This window comes from Rhinoderma darwinii, chromosome 2, assembly GCF_050947455.1.
Source record: "Rhinoderma darwinii isolate aRhiDar2 chromosome 2, aRhiDar2.hap1, whole genome shotgun sequence".
In the NCBI taxonomy this organism is placed as follows: Eukaryota; Metazoa; Chordata; class Amphibia; order Anura; family Rhinodermatidae; genus Rhinoderma; species Rhinoderma darwinii.
Window position 1 is genome coordinate 248,735,898 of NC_134688.1, and position 24,682 is coordinate 248,760,579.

A 24,682-nucleotide genomic window follows, 5' to 3' on the forward strand; every position below is an offset into this window, starting at 1 on the left:
GAACACACCCATTAATATTTTTTTTGTACAGGATCCTGAAAGATTTTCTCAACTGATAAGGGTGTGTTCACATCAGGGTTCGGTTTCCGTTGACGGGTTCAGTCAGACATTTTAGTCAGAGAAACCCATCAACGGAAAGGAAAACGGAAACCATAGCTTCTGTTTGCATTATCATTGATTTCAATGGTAATGCTTTCGTTGCAAATGGTTTCAGTTTGTCTCCTTTCCGTAAGATTTCAGTTTATCTGATGGAATCAATAGCGCAGTCAACCGCCAAAAAAACGGACACCTTATGGAGTGGAGACAAACGGAAACCATTTGCAACGGAACCATTCAAACAGAAGCTATGGTTTCCGTTCATGAGTTCTCCAGATGGAAAGGTCTGATGAAACCCATCAACGGAAGCCATACGCTGATGTGAATAAGCCCTAATGTTCCATTCGTTTTTTTTTTATTATTTTACTTGATAGAAAAGTGCACCGGATTATACAATTCTGACTGTCAAAGTGCAACGGAAACCTGACAGAAAAGAACATAAGTGTGAACTCGAACAAGTGTGTATCTAGAAACCTCATGTGCAAAAACTGGTGGCTTTGTATACAAAGAGATTCATTAGCAGGCAATGATCAGCTTCTAGCAGTTTGTTATCCAAACATGAATAGTGATTTCCGATATGGTCCATTTGTAACATTGCATAAAATAAGGAATTTTCTTTCCTTTCCCCACGAGCTGCGTTCCCAGGCCTTTGTCAACTTGTTTCTTGCTGATGAGCATTTGGATTCCTAAGTTTCTGTTGTTTGCGTTGAAGGAAGCGCGTTCTTGCATCCGATATTGACTTGTCATCATTTCTTTTCTGCATTTTCTTCAGTGAGGCTTCTAGTCCTTCTACCAGTAAGTGGAAAAAAAACACAATACTCAATGGCTAGAAAGAAAGTGTGGTTTCATACTTATGCATAGTGGCTATATATTTTTTCTGCTTCTCGTCCCAAAGTGCCTGCTACCCCCCTTCTTCTATATACCCCTCCCCATAGACGTATTGCAACAAGAGTGCAAAAAAACTATTCCTAGCCCCCCTTTAAGGTACATCAAAATAGGGCAATAATTGTGCAATTAACAATACAACGCATTTTTGCTGTGGCCAGATAGATAGTAGGCAGCATGCCTTATAGGTGGCGTTTTGCCTAGGTTTTTTTCATGGCATTAAAAGCCACAGTCACTATCTAGACAAACAACTATTTAATATTCCCACTGCAAATAAATTGGTCCACCACACACCAAACAAAAGGTATAGGTATGTTATTTATCTGGAAATTCTAAGTCCCTGTTTACATGGAGATTTTTGGCACGGTTGATGCGGAAACTGTGCCAAAAAAACATCCGAAAACGCCTCCCATTGATTGGGAGGCGGAGGCGTTTTGTCCCGCGAGCGCAAAAAAAACGCTTGTGGGAAGAAGAAGCGTCATGCCCTTTTTTCGGGCGTTTCCGTCTCTGACCTCCCATTGATGTCAATGGGAGGCAGAGAAAGAAGTTTTCGCTGCGTTTTTTGCCAACGGCGCTCAATAGCAACGACCAAAAGACACCGCAAAAACACTGCAAAAAATGCGGCAAACAGAGTGTAGGCAGGTCAAAATCTGCCTCAAAACTTCTGAAGGAATTTAGAAGCAGATTTGTCTGCCTGCAAATACTGTGTGAACAGGGCCTAAGCATTATGCATGTTGATGTTTTATGACACTATATATCAGACTGCAGTACATGCTATGTATCTGGACGCTGCATGACAATATTTAGATAGATGCCGCCTGCCATTATTTATCTGGACACAACACGACACTTTATCTGGACGCAGTTTGTGAGTATTTAGACGGACGCTGTACACATTTAAAAGGATGCTGTATTCTACTTTATATAGTATATGCATAATATACCAGTTGGTTTTAATATCTCACACACTACACATTGCCTCTACTCTAGCGCAAAAGTGTCCCTGGAATGGTAATTTAGAATGTTGGCAGCAGTGTTTATGTACAGAATTATTGACCGATTCATTATAAAGCTACTTAGTAACAGACCATAAAAGATTTTGCGTAAATACATTGTAATGGCGCTTATTTTTTTTGTAAAGGATCCTTTATTTATACATTATATATATGTAAAGGAAAACATTGATGGCATATCCCTGTTCATTAGTATCTCACCAGGGTGAGGTGGAGGTCCTCATTTTCTAACCCCTACTGCAGCTTTTATTTTTTTCAGTGAACGCTAGTGTTTAACACGGCTGAGGACCCAATTTCTGTAGTTTTGAAGTTTATACTACCTGGATTATTGCTGGACATTCTTCGGACATTTTACCCTCTAACCTACATATAGTGTGACATGATGTAGCAGAGTGATGAATTAACAATACAATTGTGAAATCCACAACATATAGGGCATGCTGACGAAATACATTTCCACAGCATGACCTCAAATACACAACCCAAATTTCCAAGGCGTGTGCAGCCACATGTAAAGGGGCCCAAGAGCCACAGGTAGCTTGTGAGGAACTGCCTTAAAGGAACCCTAAAGTCCATCTACTCTCAATTTTCTGAACGTTGAATGCAATGTATGGAGTTTAAATGATCCTTTTAAACCATAGGTTGGGGGGGGGGGGGCGACTGTAGGTGTTCTCCTCAGATTGGCTGCTGTGTATAACCACAAGTCTATTACATGATCACCAGGAAATCAGTGCAGGGAGAGCCGATTAAAAAAGTGGCATCGTAGTCTTACCAACCTCTTATATAGGTTTAAAACTTCGTGTCAGGCGCCCTTACCGTTAAAAACTATTGCGAATGCCTGGAAGAAGGCACAACTCTTACTAAAAGATACTACGGATTCTTCTGTTTCCCCTAGGACTCCGTTATGGAACAATCCATGGCTGCCTCACCTGGTGTCCCTGCCGGGAGCGATGATGTGGGCTGGGATAGGGGTTCGATTTTTAGGCCAAATATACTCTGTAGACAGCGAGTTTGTCTCCTTTTCTGAGCTAGAGGAGAGATTTGGGGTCTCGAGAAAGGTTTTTTATCATTATCTCCAGTTGAGACATGCCTGCTTGGCTCAGTTTGGTTCTGTTATGCCAGCTTTGGGGTTTTCCGGATTGGAGGACCTACTCGGCACCCCAGACCTTCCTAAGACCCTCACTCAGACGTATGCCCTGTTGCTGTCCTCTGTAAAACGTCCATTTGATAGGGTGTACCTGAGGTGGAAGAGAGATATCCCTGATCTGTCGGAGGAGGAGTGGAGGGAGGTGGAGCTTTCCTTTTTTGATTCCGTAGTTAGTGCTCGAGATTTTTTGATACAATCACGGTTTCTACATAGAATTTACTATACTCCGGTTAGACTTCAGAGAATTGGGGCCTCCGGGTCGGACAGCTGTTTTAGGTGTCAGTCGGATATTGGCACGTACCTCCACTGTGTCTGGTCCTGCCCTAGGATTTCACTATTTTGGTCAAGGGTTGTAGAGTTTCTGCATGACAACTTTGAGTTTCCCAGGGTTCTCTCCCCTCAGGTGTGCCTCTTGGGCATTGTGAATTAGTTAGTACAAGGCTATTATGACAAAATCTTTTTCCGATTTGTTTTGTTCTGTGCACGGAAGGTTATAATTATGGAATGGAAGGCCACGGTGTGTCCTAGTATAGAACATTGGTTACAACTGGTAAATAAGTATATACCACTATATCAGAAATTATACATTAGCAGAGGGTGTCCTGACAAATTCGGGAAGATATGGGCTAGATGGATGGAGATTTCGGACACTGTTGTCTGATAGGTAGGAGTGAGTGACGTGTGACTGGTTGTCTGTTTTTGGTAATAATGGCGGTCAAATGTTGATCCTATTTTCTTCATAATACACTTATATGCACCTGTAATCCGTTAAGTTTTCATGTGGGCTTTTGCACTGTAATTGTGTTTTTCTATATGAGGATTGTCATTGCCAACTAGTGCGGTTGGTCAGTATGTTATGTATGTTTTTGTGCGCAATTTTGCGCTTTTGTACATTTGTATTTTGAGAAAAAGTTAATAAAGAAAACCTTTTAAAAAAAAAAAAAAAAGTGGCATCGTATATAGCAGCATAGGGTGAGCAGAACATTTACTAGGGATGGAATAAGTGATCCACTAATCTGTATTTTACATACTGTTTAATGAGAAAGAATCTAACCATTGTTCCGTTTTGTTTGTTCTCTTGATTCCCATTTAGCAAGTTCCTCTTCGGTCACCTCTTCTCTGGCCACATTGCTCAGTTCATAGGCATCTACATCGTGTAGTTTTGGTAACAAATCCTTAACCCATTCATAGCGGATAGGACACACAGTTCGAACATATATTTTAGATGTAACTAAAACACTGTGGAATAAAATCCACTCCAGATTGGCCTCCTGTCCACACAACTTGGGGAAATAAAAAAAGAAAAATAATTTAGACTTAAAAACATAAGCAACATGCTCTCCAGCATCTAGAAGTCAGTAGTTTCAAAATGTATGTAAAGCTTCGTTCACATCTGCGTCAGGGCTCCGTTCCGTCATTGGAATGGAGCCCTGACTGACACAAACTGAAACCAAAGGTTTCCGTCTCCATCATCATTGATTTCAATGGTGACGGGTCCGGTGCCAATTGTTTCAGTTTGTCTCTGTTGCGCAAGAGTTCCGTCGTTTTGATGGGATGAATACCGTAAGGCTCTGTTCCGACAGAAAGCTCAGACGGAACATTGTTACGGAGCCCTGACGCAGATGTGAACAAAGCCTAACAGAAGCAGCGGTAGGGAAGAGGACCAGCAGAGTACAGGCGAATGATGGGGACAGTGAAGAATGTGTTGCAGGGAGGCAGGAAAGGTAAAAATGTACTGCTGGGAGAGATGTGCTGCTGAGTGGAAGGAGAGAAGAATGTGTTACTTGGGGAAGGAGGAATCTGCGGCTAGGTTTGGGGGGATAAGCTAATGAAAATGTGAGAAAGATAATTTGCCGCTACAATAGGAGGAAAAGAAATCAAACTTCAAGACGATGGAAAGAGTGAGGAGAACAGATATGCTGGGGATATGCTACTGCGAGAGGGATTGTGTCTGTGTTACTATAGAGGTAACGGTGCATAGAATGTTATGGATAGGGGAAAAGTGGTATACACAGCAGAGTTGAGGGGCTAGAGCCGTGAGCAGAATAGTATACTCTTACGGCTATTTACATGTGTACTAGGTCTCTTTCTAATTCAATATTTTTTATTGAATATCTACATTCCTTGTCTAGGAAACTATTTGCAACACTTATCAAGCAAGATGCGTTTCATTAGGACTCCTTCAAAGTCATACAATAGGACTAGAAATGATGTAGGTCACTGATAAAGCAAGCTATTATAACCGCGCTTGTAGCCCTTTTATGGTGTTTTACCACAATCTCCAAAAACGGACTCATTTTAGTTTTATGAATGACTTGTCACATCTATGACTTATGAATTTAAGGAAAACAACAATGCATCTAATAAATCCAACAAACATTGGCTGATTATAGTATCCTCAACAGTAGACAAGTAACCATTGAGAACTAGCATCTTTTTATGATTTTATTCAAATACTCACAGCTGATGAAGGATGGATATGAACCATGCTGCCATTTCCATCCATTGTGCAGAATGTCCTTCCTATGGACCTAAAGTACGGTACAGAAGTGTGCACAATGTAAACAAAGCATTTTACTGAAAATAATTGGAGTTTTTTTACTCACTGTAAAATCTCTCATTGAATTCATGTGTCCCCCACACAGCACTATGGGTATAGGCCATTGCCAGTAGGAGGCTGCCACAAGGTAGGACAGAGATTCTTGGCTTTGCCCAAGCAGGCCATACCCCTCCCACAGACACTGAATTAATCAGTTTGTACAGAAGCAGTTGGAGAAGACAAAACCAACAAGTCCCGGGAGAAAAAAAACAAAAAACAACCAACCAGAACCAAAAGTCCAAGGCCCAGAAAACAAAGAGGGCAGAATATGTGTCCCTCAATTTATTTATCGAGAAAGGGATTTTAGGGCGAGTACATAAATCCAATTTTTCATTAAGATCATTGGGGGACACAGCACCAAGGCATGTCCTAAAGAAGTTCCAGAGAGTGGGAAACAAAAATAAAAACCAGCCATGTGACCTGCCTAACACACAGCTGCCTGAAGCACCATGCGACCCAGACTGGCATCAGAGGATGCAAAAGAATGGAACTGGTAGAATTTCATAAAGGTGTGCACCAAAACCCAGGGAGTAGTCTTGCAAACCTGAGCAACTGAAGCTGGATGTCGTACTGCCCAGGAGGCACCAATTGCCCTTGTGACATAGGCAGCAACCTGAAGAGGAGGAGCTTTGGAAAGGTATCAATCCAAGAATACAGACTGGAGCCAATGAGCAATGGTGGCCTTGGACACCACTGACCCTTTACATGGCACTTTAGAAAGATCATAAAGTGCCGGAGCGCCACAATGTCACATCGAGACAGTGTGGAGACTGCTTCTTTGGAAGAGATATAGAGGTAGAAGGATGGAAGAGATATAGAGAGGTAGAAGGATGGAAGAGATATAGAGAGGTAGAAGGAAGGACTATCTTCTTTGTTGACGTGGACGAAATAGAACACTTTTGGGAGAAAAGACGGGACACCACTTTATCCTTATGGATAATCAGAAAAGGAGAGCAGCCAGTTCCAAAACCTGCCTAATAATTGTAGATAAAAATAGTGTGATTTTTGGAGGCGCTGCTAGTAATAAAACTCCACTTTGGGCAGGTGGTATAAATAAAAGGATTTTTATTTATTTTTTTAAACAAAAAAACAAAACAGAGCTAGGAAAGCATGAATTGCTAAAACATGATAAAATTATATAAAGACCGGTTTCGGGACTGGAGTAGACACACATTTAGGGAAAACACCCATGGTTAGCCAACCCTAATAAGGAAAACCCACTACATTCTCCTAGACATAGTTCCTTGCATGGTGGGGGGCTAGCGGTTGCAAGAGATTCTGAGGTAAATTGTAAAGAGTCATAGGAGATCTGATCCATACCCTCTGAAGTCTTTGGGTGTATGCAGGGTCATCTCTTCAGTAACCTCGCACATATAGTGGATGCAGAAAATAGGTTATGTGACCAGCAGTAAGGAAACTGAAGTGAGGAAAACTGCCTGTTTTCTCGGCTCCAGCAGGGGTCTGAGTAGGCTGGTAGTCCAGACTGACAACCCCTCTGCAGCTAAGGAGAAAGAATAAATCAATAAAATAAAAATAGCAGCAGACCTGAGAAAGGAGGTCATGTCTGCCTCATACGCACACTAGGCTAAAACGGATTAAGCCATTGTCTCTGGCCTGCCTGGATGAAGCCAAGACTCTTTAATACCTAGGGCCTATACAACTGGTGCTGTGTCCCACAATGATAATAACAAGTAAAGAGGATTTATTTGCAAGTGCATATAACAGCGTTCCGCTATAATGCAGGTGACCCAAAAGACCAATGTTATAAATAAGTATTGTAACAGCCGCGAGACCACTCTCCTCCTGCCGACATCTCTCTCCCCGGAGACACCAGCACATCCGGACGCTCTGCCCTGCACTGACCACTAGGGAGCGAGCGCTAGTTCCCGGCCTTAAAGGGCCAGCGCGCACACGTGAATAATTAATTATCCCCAGATCAACCTGGACTATAAAAAGGGCCCTGCCCTTTCACTCATTGCCTGAGCGTTGTTGTGTATTTCTATGTTAATCTTAGCAAATGGTACCGTAGACGTATCCTGTTCCTAGTGTTCTCATGCCCTGCTACCTGTATCCCGTGCTGTATATGTTCCTGTGCCTCTTCTAGTGTTTGAGTCGTGTTGTCCCATCTGTCACGCTTACTGTCATACACCATGTCTGGTGTCATCTATCTTCAAGTTCCATCTGTGCATAAGCTTCTGCTACTGTCCGGACTATTACAGGTACTCTTGCGCTAGGACTTTGCATAGACTTTATAGACTGTTGTTTGGCCAGCTGCTACGGCGGTGCGGCCTAGTGGGTCCACATACCCACAGATCGTGACACGTATTTACCCACTGCGAGATGTCCCTATTATTCCAAATGTGTGTTATCTAACGGTTTCTGACCTTTAAACAAAATATAATATTACATGAAGGCAACCCGCCGACATCTCTACTCAGCGTTCATGACTATCCAATAGGAAGGAGACTGAGCAAAAATGTGATTCTTCAGAGATTGTCAAGATAGAAACAATTACTATTCAAGCGCAACATCATGCTACAGTCATACTAACAGGGAAAAAAACTGTGATTGTCAAACAATTTAGGATTATGTTCTATGCACAGATGTCGGTAAAAGTCCTTGAACAACAGGTACCCCATTATGTACAAGCATTCCAAAGTAAGAATTTAGTTCACAATATCAATGACATTCAAGGTTGTCCACAACCTGCCCCCTCCATACATCTCTTTCCTAATATCCCGATACCTTTACACAAGTAATCAAACCTTCAAAAGTAACCTGAAAACCCACATCTTCAGAAATGCTTACAACCTGCGATAACCCTGCTGCCACTACTCTACCAGAGGAACAGCTTCTACCCTCACTCTCGGTCTCCTTTCCCCTTCCATTGCAGATTGTAAGCCCTTCCCGGCAGGGTCCCCTCTCCTTCTGTAAGAGGCTGTCAATTATTAAAGGCTATGTACACCTTTGAAATCTTTTTTTTTATATAATAAAAATGTCTATCAGTGTGTTTGGTACAACTTTCTAAATACTTTTGTATTAAAAAATTATTTTTACTTTTTGAGATACAGTTGCAATGTATCCTGGCTGATTCAGGTATTAGCACACGATGCAGCTGCTCTGTATATAGGATACAAAGCAGTTGTATCTCAAAAAGTAAAAATAATTTTTAAATAAAAAGTATTTAGAAAGTTGCACCAAACTCCTTTTTTTTATTTTTATAATCAATTTGTATGAGGCTACGCGTTACAACATTGTATCAATGTCTTCGTCATTCCATACATAGATTGACAACAGGTCTAACTTAAATACAGTTGTTTTTTTGGAAGAAAAAAACCCGCCAAATCTGCACAGGTCAAAGGGCGCTCATGATGTCATAAAATTCAAACGGATACAAAAGAACGGTAAAGTAAAGGAATAGTTCCACAACGAGTACATATCAATGTTAAAGGTCTATTACAGATATGAAGTGTTCCAAATAGGGCATATATAAAAAACATGTGTAATCATTAAAAACTGCTTTATAGGTGTATCCGCGTATTGCGGTATAAAAACTTTTTCATGGTATAATCTAATCACATCGTCAGAATATTCTTTTATATTATTCCTATTATTAAAAAGAGTGATTTATCTACTTACATATCAGCTGACAAAAGCACAACATCGGGATCCGTAGGCGATAGCGCAAATACACAGGCGACACTTAAGGAGCGTCCCTGGAGTCAAGTTGGTTGCCTTGACTCCAGGGATGCTCCCTAAGTGACACCTGTGTACACATTCTGATGATGTGATTAGATTATACCATGAAAAAGTTTTTTTATACCGCAATAAGTGGATACACATATAATGCAGTTTAATAATTACAAGTTTTTTTTATATATGCCCTATTTGGAATACTTCATATCTGTAATAGACATTTAACATTGATATTTACTCGTTGTAGAACTATTCCTTTACTTTACCGTTCTTTTGCATCATTTTGAATTTTATAGGACGTCATGAGCGCCCTTTGACCTGTGCAGATTTGGCGTTGTTTTCTTCCAAAAAACTAACTGTTAATCTATGTATGGCCTGATGAAGACGTTGGTACAATATCGTAATGCGTAGCCTCATACAAATAAATACCCTTTTATTATTTGCATTGTCTTTGAACTTTATGTATAGAAGTGCTACTTTTTGGTCCTATTTTTCTTCCGTAAACATTTCTCCTACTTTTTTTTTTAATCAGTTCAAGTTTATTCAACAAACTCCACATCAGTACAGGTCATTATACATTCTCATATATTGTGAAAACATATTACCAAAGACCCAAGCATTTATTTCCAACAAAACATTCCCCTTTCCCCAACTCCCCCCTGCATCCCCCAGCCGGCCCTCACGTTACAAGCTTCCTTATCCTATCTCCTTCTCCTTCCCATTTCCACTCCCCATCTCACTCCAACTCTCCACATGTACCCATCCGTCAGTAGCACCATTCCTGAATGTGTGACCTTGCCCCCCCTGCTCCAGTGCCCCCCGCGCCCGTAGTATTCCCTGGAACCCAGCGACCGTTTAGATTGAGACCAGCGCGCGTAGCGCCATGAGTTCCGAGGAAGCACACCCAGAGTGATCAATCCACCTAGCCCATTGTTTTTCAAACTTGGTCTTGGACCCCTCTTGGAATATAGCCTATATTCCATCAGAACCTGAGAGTTAAGTGCACCTATAATTTCTTGCTTCGAGGGTGGCTCCGCATCCAGCCAGTGTTTTGCTATTCCCTTCCTAACTTGGTATAATATTTTTGCAATTGCCAAACCGGACATCCTATCCCCCTCCAAATCACCAACATACCCCAGCAGCATTACCACAGGATCCAATGGAATCTGTACCTCAAACACTCGACCTAGTAACTCTGACATTTCTATCCATAAGGTCCCCAATCTCCCGCAGCACCAGAACATGTGAAGGATGTCTGCCTTTTCTTCCGGACATCTAGGGCACCTGGCGTCTGCCCGTAATCCCATCTGTTTCAGAACCCAGGGGGTCCTATACACCCTATGTATCAGAAATAACTGGGACCTCCGTTGTGCTACATTGATGGACAAAGTACATGATGACGCCAAGACAGCCTCCCAGTGGTCTGTAGGAATAGGATCCACATCTCTTTCCCATGTAGCTTTGACTGGTGCCATAGGATCTCCCAGATGTTCCGTCAGCAGCCTGCGATAGACCAATGAAATAAATCCCCTTGACGTTACTGCTTTTGCAATATGTTCCAACACTCCGGTGGCATGGATCGTCATGTCTACACTAGCAGCTTGTGTCTGCACAGCATGCCGAATCTGCAGGTACTGATAGAACATGCGGGAATCCAACTGAAACCCCTCCCTTAATTGCTGAAAGGATTGGAGTATGCCTCCCTCGTACAACCGACTCAATCGTATTATGCCTCGCTGCTCCCACCCCTGCATCCCTTCCAATTTGCCCAGTTCCCCCAGATATGCATTCCTCCAGAGTGGAGTATATTTAGTACACTCTCCTATCTCCAACAAGTGCTTACACTGCCACCACACCTTATGTATGAGAAGCCAGGGTGGGTCGAGTACTCGCCAGCCTTTTATAGCTGTGTGCATCCAGTCCTGCCAACGGATTCTCCCCCCCGCCCAGATATGATACCGTAGGATGCGCGCGCAGGACCCCCAGGTTTCCTCCTGCTCCCACCCCCAAAAATGCTGACATTGGGCAGCTAAATAATACACCCAAGCATTGGGCAAAGCCAGGCCCCCCTCCTCCTTAGGCAATTGGAGTTTCTCCAGTTTAATCCTGGGCACCCCCTTCTTCCATACTAGGTCTCTAAAAAGGTTATACAACCTCCTAAACCAATATTTGGGGATCCATACCGGGGAATTATGTAGGACGTACAGCACTTGAGGCATAAGGATCATTTTAATCAAATTCGTCCTACCCAGAGCAGATAGCGGTAGCTTATTCCAAGCCTCTACTTTGGCCTTTATCGTTGTTAACAGTGGCATCACATTAAGGGACATATAATCCTGCGCTTTCGCCGTCACCCTAACCCCCAAATATTTAAACTCCGTGACCACCGGTATCTCCACCTCTTCCTCCCCAGTCTGGATGACCCCCGGATCCATGAACATAAGAGCCGATTTCGACTAATTAATGAGCAATCCCGAATATTTCCCGAAACGTTTAATCAGGGCCATAACTAACGGTAGTGTGCGCTCGGTATCCGCCATGAACAGCAGCATATCATCCGCATATAATGCAATTCGTTCCTCCACTCCCCCATATCTCAACCCCTGTATGTGCTCATGTTGTCGTACTGCGCACGCCAATGGTTCCACCGCCAACGCGAATAACAACGGAGACAAGGGACATCCCTGACGTGTTCCCAGCGCCAGCGCAAACCGATCAGAGAGGGCCCCATTCACCCTTATTTTTGCAGTCGGGGCTACGTATAACAACCTTACCCATTTTATGAAATTAGGGCCGAATCCAATTTTTCCCAGAACTGACCACAAATATCCCCATTCCACACAATCAAACGCTTTAGCCGCATCTAAGGAAAGAATGGCTCTCCCCCATGATTATCCGGAAGAACCTGCAAATTCAAGAACAGCCGTCTCAGGTTCACCGCCGTCGATTTGGATGGCATAAAGCCGGCCTGGACTCCATGTACCACCCCGGCCACTACTCTAGAAAGTCGAAGCGCCAAGACCTTTGCTATGATTTTAATATCCGCCGTCAATAGAGATACTGGTCTATAGGAGCCCGGGATCTGAGGATCCTTACCCTCATTAGGCAGAACCACTATAGTAGCTTCATACATTGATTCCGGGAGCCGCCCCCTATCAAAGCTGTCCAGAAGAGTAGCCAGTAACTGAGGTGTGAGTTCCTCCCCATATTCTTTAAAAACCTCCACCGGAAGACCATCCGGCCCCGGAGCCTTTTCACTGGTGAGCATCCCTATGGCTGCCTGGAGCTCCTCCAGAGATATAGGTTCCTCCAATGTCATTCTCTCCTCCCCTCCCAACCTGGGAAGGTCAATTTCCCCTATATACTCTTCCAACTGTTGAGGTGTGTGTTCTGCTCTAGAGGCATATAAATCGGAGTAAAACTGCTGAAAGACTTTCAATATCTGTCCTGTATCGGTCTCTGGCTTTCCCCCCTCCCCCCTAATAGTACGTATATAATTATTCTCCCTCTGAGCCTGCGCCATCCTTGCCAGCAACCGTCCTGTGGTCTCCCCCTCCTCATAATATTGGCGTTTTAAAAACATCCGTTTGTTATCCGCCCTCTCCAACTGATGCTGCTTTAACAACCTCTGTGCCTCCACCCAATGCTTCAAAGTGTCTGGTGTGTTATCCGCAATATGTAACCTTTCTGTCTCCGTCACCCTTTCCAACAGCGCTTCCCCTAACTGTCTAGACCTGGTTTTTACTGCCGAAATGTGCTGGATGAACACCCCTCTCAGCCACGCCTTCATCGCGTCCCACAGTATCTCTTGCGGTACAGTACCCAAGTTGAACTGAAAATATTCCTTTATGAGGTCTAAAATCTGTTTATTATCTATCAACTTCAGCCAAAAGGCATTGAGCTTCCAGCACCCTTGCCCCCGCCCTGTCCTCCCTTCCGTCACTACCTTCATTAACAAAGGAGAATGATCCGATAAGGCTCTTTGTAGGTATTCTATTTGGTCTACAAAGGGCACCGCTGCAGGCGAGCACAAGATTAAGTCTATCCTGGAGAGAGACTGATACGTGGAAGACGCACAAGAGTACTGAAACCTACTTGGATGCTTATTCCTCCATATATGTCCCGCCAACCCATTTCAGCAACAAGATGACCAAACGCAGTTATTCCTCCCCCTGTCGTGCCAAATTTATCCATATTAGTATTAGTTACCGCATTAAAATCCCCCATCAAGAGTAACGGCACCTCCGGGAATCTAGCCAGTTCTTCCACCACTTTCTTAATACACCCACTTGAAAAGGGAGGGGGAACATACAACACACAATCCCAATGATAGAGAGTACAGTGTACCCCAACATACCGCCCCTCCCCATCCTGGAAGGAGTCATGACATATAAATGGCACCACCCTATGTATGAGAAGACTCACCCCCCTTGAATATGTAGTGTGGTAGGAATGAAAACTATGGCCTACCCAGGCCCTATGCATCATGGAAACCGAATCCCTAGTCATATGCGCCTCCTGTAGTCCTATCACCCGTGACTCCTGCTTCTTGATAAATTCAAATACCGCCTGCCGTTTTCTGGAGTCCCGCAAGCCCCGAACATTCCAGGACAGACAATTAAGTGATCCCGTCATCCCTCAACATATCCCAATACATCCTACCCTGTATTCGTAGTTTTAAATATCCGACCGGCTGGGTCATCCACCCCTCCCCCCCATCCCTTCCCCAACCCTGTAACATCCCCAGTAAACCTACCCCATTCCAAGGGTAGGGGCGACAGATAGTATCTGTCATAACCCATAACGACAAGCATCGGCAGGTCAACACCGCCCAACGCACACTCAGCAATACCATAAGTTGCAATTCACCCTTCCCGCTCAACTGACCATTACTCCCGCTGCCTTTTTGCAAATAAACAGCCATCCCTTCAACATATCAGTACCCCTCAATGTCCATAGACAAATTCCTCCACTCCCCGTCTTCAGTGTGCACCGCAGCCAGGCCCGCAAAGGCCCCCAGGAGTTCAATCAGGAAACCAAGCATAGCCAGGAACCCTCAGTGCCAGTTCTTGCAATGGTCTACGACACCTGGTTCAATCCCGCATCCCCGGCCTCATCTTCTCAGCCGGTCCACTCCAGATCAGCGTCGTCTCTCTGCCTCCGCCGGTCTCCGTTGACTTTCATGGCTGTCCAACCATCCAGCCGCTTCTCTCGGTGTCTCGAAAAAGGAAGTCGTGCCCAGAGCCACCACTCTCAGGCGGGCAGGATACATCATAGAATATTGCACTTGTAACGCCCTTAGGCGTCTCTTTATATCCATAAACTGCGATCTTTTCCGTTGTACTTCCATAGAGAAATCCGGGAAGAAGGACACCTTCACCCCATTGAAGGAGATGTCTTGACGCTCCCTAGCTTTCCTCAGGATCTTATCTCTATCTTTGTAGTGTAGAATCTTTATTAGAACGGGTCACGGCGGCCTCCCCGGAGGGCCGGGTCTGGTCGGTACTCTGTGCGCTCTCTCCAGTGCAAATAGAGGGGTCAATTCATCTCTGCCAAATGTGTCTATCAGCCATTTTTCAAAGAAATCATCCGGATTCGTTCCCTCCACTCTTTCCGGAACCCCCACGAGGCGAACGTTGTTCCGTCTCAGCCGATTCTCCATGCCATCTGTCTTTGCCAGCAATGCAGCCACTGCCTGAGAGTGTGCTTGTACATCCTGCCTTATGTTAGGAATCGCATCCTCCATGTCTGATACTCTCCCCTCCACAGCAGTGGTGCGTTCCGCTACTTTTTGCAAATCATTCCTGAGCAACAAAATGTCCTCCTTCAATCCACCCATCTGGCATGATAAGGCAGTAAGGACCATAGAATTCTGCTTCACTGCTGCAAAAATGTCCTTTAATGAGGGTTCCCCCTTCTTTGCTCCACTTTTCCCTCCAGCACCTGGCTGATCCTGCATGGCACTGCACATCTCCTCCTCCTCCTCATCCTCACTTCTCATGTCCCCTGCCAAAGGAGAGTACCTGGATCCATAAGCGGAGCCTCCAGCAGCCTGATCTCCAGCCGACGCTCTCTGCTGTGCTGTCGCACCCCCTGCTCTCGGCGTGCGAGCGAACCTCTCCAGCTTCTCTGCTGCTTCCTGCGTGAGGCCTCTAGTGCGGCCCTCCGTCTCGCCAGCGCCATCTTGAGAGCGGGACCCGGGACTCGCTGGCGGCGACTTCTGCTTCTTCGAGCGCGTCATTATGGACGGGCACTCGTGCACCTCCACCTCTAGACTTAGGTAAGTCACAGGGGAAACCGTTTTCCCCGAATTCTGCGGGATATATAGGCCTGACAGGATGGATACAGCAGGAGCTCCGGTCACACACGTCCTCTCACATTCACCGCTAGGCCACGCCCCAACATTTCTCCTACTTTAATGATCAGACACTATTCAGTGAGACAAACATACAATAGTGGTAGAAGTGTAAAGTGTGTTTTTTTTATGGTGGGTGACTTGTATTGTGTTTTGAGTAGTTATTGACTTTAGGCCTTATTCACATGAACGTGTATTACGTCCGTGCTACACGCGTGGAAATCACCCGCGTCGCACGGACTTATGTAAGTCAATGGGGCTATTCTTACAGGTCGTGATTTTCACGCAGCGTATGTCCGCTGCGTAAAACTCACGACATGTCCTATACTTGCCCGTGTTTCGCGCAGCACGTACCCATTGAAGTCAATGGGTGCGTGCAAATCGCGCTCTGCACACGGAAGCACTACCGGGCGCCGCGCGTGATTCGCACTACAGTAGTAAAAAAAAAAAATGAATGAAAACAGAAAAACACCTCCTGTTTTTAGGTTTGTAAAATTACGCAGCCACGCACCATATACAGATGCCACATTGAACTTTTGCGCAGCGTTTTTTGCGTGCGCAAAACGGACACGTTCGTGTGAAGAAGGCCTAATATTGTAAAAAATATATATTCTATAAAAGAAAAACATAACAGCAGCAAAAACTCCCGGCATGTCCATTGTAGTTTTTTTCCACACTTAAAAGTGGTTTAAATAAGGAATATTGATTGTTTTTTCCCTGGTGGATAGATTAAGTAGTGTTCCATTTGGAATGTGAGCTGATAAATGTGAAATGTTACCCAGGAGTATTAGTTCCTCCAGCAATATATTTCATGCAAGGCATAACCGGAAAAGGTTTGGCAGTAAACCGGAAATACGTTTCTTAAAATAAAGACACTAAAAAAAGGAAACATTAACTCTGTACTGAGTCCAACTTAACATATAAAATAGTAAGCACAAATATTAGGAAATAAATAAGATTGTGACCAAGAAGCTGCAATCTAATCAAATCGCAAATGACAAAAAGCAAAAGCAATACTCACATGCAGGGGGATAGGAGGAGGAACTGACTGATATACACTCAAAGATGAGTAAGCAGTGGAATGGGCAGTACAGAAATAATATGGCAGGGCTTTTACCGAATACATTACATAATTGGGATAGTAAAGGGGTTTTTCCAAACTCAAAAAAAAAAAAAAAAAAAGAAGGAGGGGGTTATACATCTGCTGTATACTGTGAGCAGACTTAAAATATGCAAAAAAATAAATAAATCTGAATTATATTTTGGACCATTGTCCTGGCACCCCTGCTGTGCTGCTAGCTATCTTCTGGGAGAGGGGCATGTTAGTCAATTCAGCAATAACTGAAGACATATTCCATGATGCTCCATCTTGTGTCACAGCTTCAACGCTGCGAGCTTAGGCGCATGTGCAGTGGGGAGCTTACCGAGCACGCATCGCAGCAACAGCCGCACAACCTCAGTTTAGTAACCCAGCCTAATGTACGGCACGTGATGGATGACGTGCCGTACAATGGGGGAGTTATTTGCAGAGAAACTGTACGTGATGTCATCTATCACAGGAAGAGAACAGGACTCAGGATGACACATTAGTAAAGGAGGTCAATTTAAAAGAATTTATTTTAAAGGGTTGTTTCTCTCTTATAAAATAATGGCATATTGCCATCACGTTCTGATGGATGAAAGTCCAACCTCTGGGATCAAACGATCCTGGGAAAGAGGGGGCCGCAGCGCAGGCTTGGCACTGCATCCCCTGCTAAATTTTCCCTGCGTTACAGTGCTTGCAACTGCAGTAAATGTTCAAATGAATAGGGATGCAGTGCCCTGCACAACTGGTGGCCGAGTGCACCGCTAAAACATTGAAGGGGATGCAGAGCTAAACCAGCACTACGGCACCTTCATCCCCAGATGTCAGACTCCCAAGATCACAAAGTGCCGGTATATCCTAGCAATATGCCATCATTTTATAAGCTGAGAATGACCCTTTAATGGGTGGTAAGAACCTGAACACTAATGTGTGCTCCACACGCATTGGATTGTCGACACACAAGAAAGTGAAAAATTTACTATAGTCAAGAAAATGGGACGGGAGAACAAGAACCTTCTGTCCTGGGTGGTTGGGAATGTGAAAGGGTATTTTTAATCTTTGCTTTGTTCTGTAGGTATGCCACGGTCTAGATCTAATGCACTAGAAGAGGCAGCACCCAGCAGTTAATGAACGGTTGACTCAATGGGTGAATCAACACCAATAGGATGGCACGTTACAGCTGTGTACTCCCTCTCCTTCTGCACTGGTTATTTGTATTTTGGGGTATAATATACAATCCCCTGAAGGCGTGCATGACCCTTATGTCTTTAGATTTATTGAGGCTGCACTTCTTAGGCTGGGTTCACACAACCTATTTTCAGACGTAAACGAGGCGTATTATGCCTCGTTTTACGTCTGAAAATAGGGCTACAATACGTCGGCAAACATCTGCCCATTCATTTGAATGGGTTTGCCGACGTATTGTGCAGACGACCTGTAATTTACGCGTCGTCGTTTGACAGCTGTCAAACGACGACGCGTAAATGGACTGCCTCGGCAAAGAAGTGCAGGGCACTTCTTTGCCACGTAATTTGAGCTGTTCTTCATTGAACTCAATGAAGCACAGCTCAAGATTTACGAGCGTCTCAGACGGCTCTCAAAATGCGAGGAGGAGCATTTACGTGTGAAACGAGGCAGCTGTTAACAGTCTGTCTTTTCACACGTAAATGCCTCTCATCGTGTGAACATACCCTTACTTTACTCCTAACTTGCTCTTTAAACAATTTTTGGATCTATTTTGATGCAAAGAAAAAATGTAAAGGAGCATGTAATATAATTTATTTAGCCACAAATAAAACAATAAAAAGTGCAGGTGAATGTCATTTATGGGTCTGAACGTATGGACTAGTGTGCTAAATGAAATTTGCGCATTGGCCTTACCTTCTGGCCACATTGGAAAAAAATCCAGCACACAGACAATGCTTAAGCAACTCATTCTCGGGAAGATCACTGCTTTCCACAGGAAAATTCTTCATCTAAATAAATAATGGAATTTGAGGTATTACATTTAAATTCAGATAAAAGTACAATATATGTATCTTTAACCCCTTCAGGACGCAGCCCTTTTTCAAATTTTCACTTTTGTTTTTTTTCTCCCCACCTTCCAAAAGCTAGAATTTTTTTATTTTTCCGTCTAAAATCGTCATACGAGGGCTTGTTTTTTCCAGGACAAGTTGTAGTTTTTCATGGCACCATTATTGTACTACATAAAGTACTGGGAACGTGAAAAAAATTATTTGTGGGGTCAAATGGGCAAAAAACAGCAATTACGTCTTATTTTGGGGGGTTTTGTTTTTACGGCGCCCATCAGATGGTAAAAACTACATATTCACCTTATTCTACAGGTTGATACGATTACGGCGATACCAAATTTATATATTTTTTTTATGTTTTACCACCTTTAAAAAAATAAAACCATTTGCTAAATAAAAAAAAACAACTTTGTGTCGCCGTATTCTGAAAGCCATAACTTTTTTATTTTTCCATCAATTTAGCGAAGTGAGGGCTTAAGTTTTGCGGGGCGAGCTGTAGTTTTCACAGATACCATTACGGGGTATATGCGACTTTTATGATCATTTTCTATTTAATTTTTTTGGAGCGCTAAGGTGACCAAAAAACAGAAATTTGCGTGTTTTATATATATTATGTTTTACAGCATTCACCGAGCGGTTTAAACAATGCTATATTGTGATAGTTCAGACTTTTACGGACGCGGCGTTACCAGTTATGTTAATTTTTATTATTTTTAACATTGATTTGGGGGAAATTTGAAAAGGTTTTTTTTTTACACTTTATTGTTTTTGGAACATAACAAAAATCTTTATTTAACGTTTTTTTTTACTTTTACCGTGAGCTCGCTCCATACTTCCCCTTAACCCTCATCACGTAGTTACTTGATTTTGCGTGAAGGGGTCAAAGAATCACAAATAAAGGAGTTGACATGGACAAGGAAACACGAATTCATTAGATTAGGAGCAAAGCGATTGTATGTGATTAAACGGGTATTCCCAGTATGAAAAGTTATCACCTATCCACAGGAGAAGGGATAATGGTCTGATCGCTAGAAGGCCCCACCGTTCTCAAGCCCCCTGTTCTTCCTCACTGCTCGACCGCAGTGAGGAGGAAATTCAATTGAGTGGCGGTTAAGCTCTGCAGCTCTATTCAAAGTCCATGGAAATGACAAACTGACGATTTAATAATTCTCATAGACATTGAATAGAATTTCCGTCATTCTTAGACATTTAACGGAGCTGTGGGAACATGCTCAACTGCCACTACATTCAGGTTCCTCCTTACTGAGAGGATGGGAGCCCCAGCGATCAGACAATTATCACCTATTTTTATCACTTATTCTGTGGATAGATGATACTTGTCGATTCTGGGAATACTTCTTTAAGTATGGTATATAGCATTCGAAAATGATATACAGTGTTTATTAATGTACATGTGGCGGTGTGTGTGCGAGTGAGTGAGTTTTAGAACCCTTCTCAGGGATAGGTATCAACAGGGGAGAAAACGTATATAGCAGCCCCAATGGCAATGAGACTAGGACTACACGGTAACCTCTCTGCTTCAGTATAGGTAGTATTCTATGAGGTTACAGCAATGGGATAGCCTGCTTGTTGTTTTTGCTTGTCCCGTCTAAGAACCATGGTATAATAAAGCGAAGATACAGGTTCCTATTATGTCACAGCCGCATTGTGTCTCAACGGCTTGCAGGCAGATGTAAGGCAATGGTCTAGATTAAAAAGTATTATGTTCCTGTAGTAGTACAATATGACAATGCAGTCCTGACCGGAGACCAAAAAACATTGTGCACCCGTTTTGTAGGCATCCACGTTTTATAGAAGCAAAAAGGGAACACTAAGCAGGCAAGAACAAATCTATCCAATAACATATACATACTCAATTTCCAATAAATATAATACATTTTAGTTTTTACGATTAGATAAAAAAAAAATGTATTATGTATATTCGCTTCTCTTGGACACAGCCGGGTTTTTGATGCTGGGAGAGCATGGTGTGTTGTTGTTTGGCATAGCAAGCAGGGTAGCCCGCTCTATGAATTATCAAGGCGTCACAAATAGGCTTCTACCTGGCTATACACGTTGTGCCTCATGACCTACACACTATCCCTCCATGTTTCACTCACTTGCACCCCATTATCCATTTATTTCTATTGAGGCACTTCACTCATTACTGCCCCCTATATTTCACTTATAGTATTACACTTGCACATACACTATTCATTTATTATTTCTTACTACACATCCCATGCACCACACACCACTCCCCTCAAGACTAGTGGGAGTGGCTATTATTATTTAAAGCACCTGCTCGCCCTTTCATCAGCGTTTCTGACCTGGCTGTGTCCATTTGTAAGTATGGCCTTTTTCTGTGTTTTTGGATATGTCCCTGTGTTTTTATCGGTTCTTTTTAGGATTAGATGCAGTATTAATAAAATATAAGGTACATTTCTTATTTCTGTAGATGCATGTGTGTATGGAAATTTCTTCATGTTTAGGTTACAGTCTAAATCTCCATAAATGTGAAGCAGGAGAAGGAGCACGGAGTTCATCATGCTGTATGCATATACTCTGTTCATTTACACTTGCACGCTCATAAGGCATCCTCTAGTCTTGATTGGTGCAGAAACCTTAATGTAAGCAATGGATTCATATAGAATTGTCTATGCACAGTATGTGCAGGTACCATGGTTGAATGGTTGTGTTACCCTGGAATATAACAACTCAAATACAAGTCAGGGGATTCGCTAGAGGAGAGAAAAACGTCCAACTTGGAAGAAGACAGTGATACCTTGGGGGGGGGGGGGGGGGGCAAATTGTGTTCTAATGTCAGGTCTTATTTTAAAGGTAATAAAGAAACGCGAAGTGTGGCAACCCAAGAGATGTCTGTAGAAAGGTACAAAACAAAAGGTAGGAAATTCTGCAGAATCCGGGAAAATTTGGCCCATATATTTAAGGCCCTTGTACACCCAAAACCTTCCCGCAGGGTGGTCTAAAAGGTGTGTTAGAGAAGGGCTGTGTCACAGAGGAGTATGAGGAGGAAATTCAGAGGAATTCGATCAGAGTAGAGCACTGGCTACACCCAAATATTTAGCCACAACTTGCAGTGGAAGCAGCCGGGATCTATAAGGAAATTTGTAGTGGTAAAGAAAGCTGGAAAGGCCTTCGTAAGAGCCTATAGGAGCACCATATAAAGCCATGGCAGCATTACTTCAATTGGTATCAAGCCATCAATTAGCACAAACTTAGAAATATAGTCTTATATTGGGGGCTGCTAAACCTCTAACGTCCTTAGGTGCCTGAAGTGTTGCCATACTGAACCGAAGCGTTTTGCCTTGACAAAAAAAGGAATAGAGTATGCCATCTAGCTTACAAAACAATTCCAGGGAAAGGGAAACCGGAACTTTTCTGAAATAAATTATCTTGAACATGTTAATCCAACCTTAATAGGTATAGGGATCAAGGCTTTCAGTTTAGCCTCAGTAGTCACCAGTAGTGGCTCAAGATTTAGATACTCTAAAATAGAGGATACCTGAAGCCCTAAATATTTAAATTAAGTGACCCAGAGAAGATCGGTTGAGAGGGCGGTGGGTATTCTGGGTAAGCAGAGGAAACAGGACTTATTTACCCCAATTCACTTTTAGGCCCGAAAAGGAACCAAATTTACCAATGAGACTCAAAAGAGCAACCATGGAAGAACCTGCCATGTGTATAGAGAGATTTCCTCAGTAATAAAACCCCTGAGAATACTGAAAAGTGATTGCGCTAGGGCAAACAGGAGGGGGACAGTGGACAGCCTTGCCTTGTACCCCTTTTTAGGGAAAAAGATTGCAAAATATCTAGATTAGTACACTCTAGCCACAGGGGCATTATACAGCAATTTTGCCCATGACAAAAATACTAATCCTATGCAGCACCTCCCAGCTGTAGGACCGCTCTACCGAATCAAATGCCTTGCAGGTGTCTAAGGAAACCCCATAACCAGGTATTTGATATAGTTGGGCAGCTTTTATATTGAGGAAGATCCACCTTGTATTAATATCTGTGACCTTGCCAAGAATTAACCCAGTTTAATCTGGGGGAATCAAGGAAAGGATTACACTGTTAAGCCTAAAGGCCAGAATATTTTCACAGATTTTAATGTTGCAATTAAGTAGCAAAATTGGTCTATAAGAATCTGGGGTTCGAGGGTCCTTTCCTGGTTTCAACAGTACCACTATGAGTGCCACACGCATGTTGGCAGAGTACTTCTTTGTTGTGCAGTTGTAAAGTTCTTAAGGAGCTATGGGAATCATTCCTCAGCATAGAGCTTGTACCAAAAACGAAATATTAATTTCACTTTCCTATAATGCATATACAGGTTAACTATGTATCCTAAGTGTGAAGGATGGAGATTTCTGGATTACAGAAAGTAAAGTACAAACCTGTTTTAGCTTATTCGTAAGATCTCTAAGCTGCTTTTCCACGCTGAAAGCAGATTTTACAGCTCTCCAGTGAACGGCATGTCTGTGACACCAGGAAGCAGGATTGTCACTGTCAAAGAAAAAGATATAAGCACATCTCCTTGTTGCATATAAAATAGTCAATATGCATTTGAATGTATGTGAATCATAACATTATCTTATCCGAACAGACCATAGTGTTAAATAAAGACATCTCTGCGACAAGTAGAACTCTAACTTCTTTGAATGATGTCTGGAACATATTCTTTAAAGGGTTTTATCATAGTATAGGCCATTAGTGTATTATTGGTTGGGTGTGCCTGCAGCTCAAACCAAACGAGTGGAAATGAGCTGCAGTACCCAGCACGGCCACACACATACGTACGGCGCTGTGCCTGGATAAACAATGCAGGGATACCAACTTCTTCGTTCATCTGGGGGTCAGAGCTCCGATCATACATTGATGCCCTACACGAAGGATAGGCCATCAATTAAAGGTCCTGTTAAACCGCTTTAAAATGTTTTATGATCTAAGATCCCCACCGATAACCTTTTCTATCAAGTGACTGACCAGGAGATTAATTTATTTCCTCTATAATAATAACAACAACAACAACAGCTTCATGACAGGTTTCTACAAGAAGTTTACTTTGAAAAGCAGGTTCTGTATTCTTACCCTCATCTATGCCTGTATGCTTTTAAAACAAGCAAGGATGACAAAAGTTAGGGGAGTTGTAACCCCATACTGTGCATATGCTTTAAAATGCTAACCAAACAAACTATACCTCAGGATTGTTCTCAAATATATCTCCTATTCATTATGGTATATCAGTCACCAATCATTGGTTTGGAAATCAGTATTACTTTAATATATATTCTCCCCATCTACCTTGTTAGCATTCTGTTACATTATATGTTTTACTTTTTTAGTCTCTCTTTGTGCTGTTTTACAACAACTTTTGTATGTATGTTAGAAGGAGTCTGGGCCACCTTGTGTCTGAATGAGTCTAAAAGCTGGAGCTCTGACCAATCAGATTCAGTGTAGCTTAGAAGAGTATATAAGATCACTCAATAGACCACTCAGAATATAGCTTTTAGCAGCTAAGAAAGCTGTACAAGGGCTGAAGTCCTAATGAATATTCATCAGCAGCAATTTTATTAACCCCTTCCCACTGCAGCCATTTTTTTCATTTTTCCGTTCTCCTTTATACCTCCCCACCTTCCAAAAGCCATAATTTTTTTATTTTCCTGTCCTTAAAGCCATATGACGGCTTGATTTTTGCTCGATGAGTTGAAGCTTTTCATAGCACCATTTATTGTACCATATAATGTACTGGA

At 42.9% G+C, this 24,682-nt stretch overlaps 1 protein-coding gene across 1 annotated transcript in view; it reads right to left on the minus strand.

The window, feature by feature from the left end:
* Positions 1-227: 227 nt before the first annotated feature.
* DHX40 (DEAH-box helicase 40) overlaps positions 228-24,682 on the minus strand; it is a 69,770-nt gene continuing 45,315 nt past the window's right edge. The window contains exons 15-19 of the mRNA XM_075853043.1: positions 23,327-23,435; positions 18,757-18,851; positions 5,603-5,672; positions 4,196-4,424; positions 228-885 (exon numbers count right to left, since the gene is read on the minus strand). Of these exons, the coding sequence (XP_075709158.1) occupies positions 749-885; positions 4,196-4,424; positions 5,603-5,672; positions 18,757-18,851; positions 23,327-23,435 (640 nt within the window). The 3' untranslated portion in view covers positions 228-748. The remainder of the gene's footprint in view (positions 886-4,195; positions 4,425-5,602; positions 5,673-18,756; positions 18,852-23,326; positions 23,436-24,682) is intronic.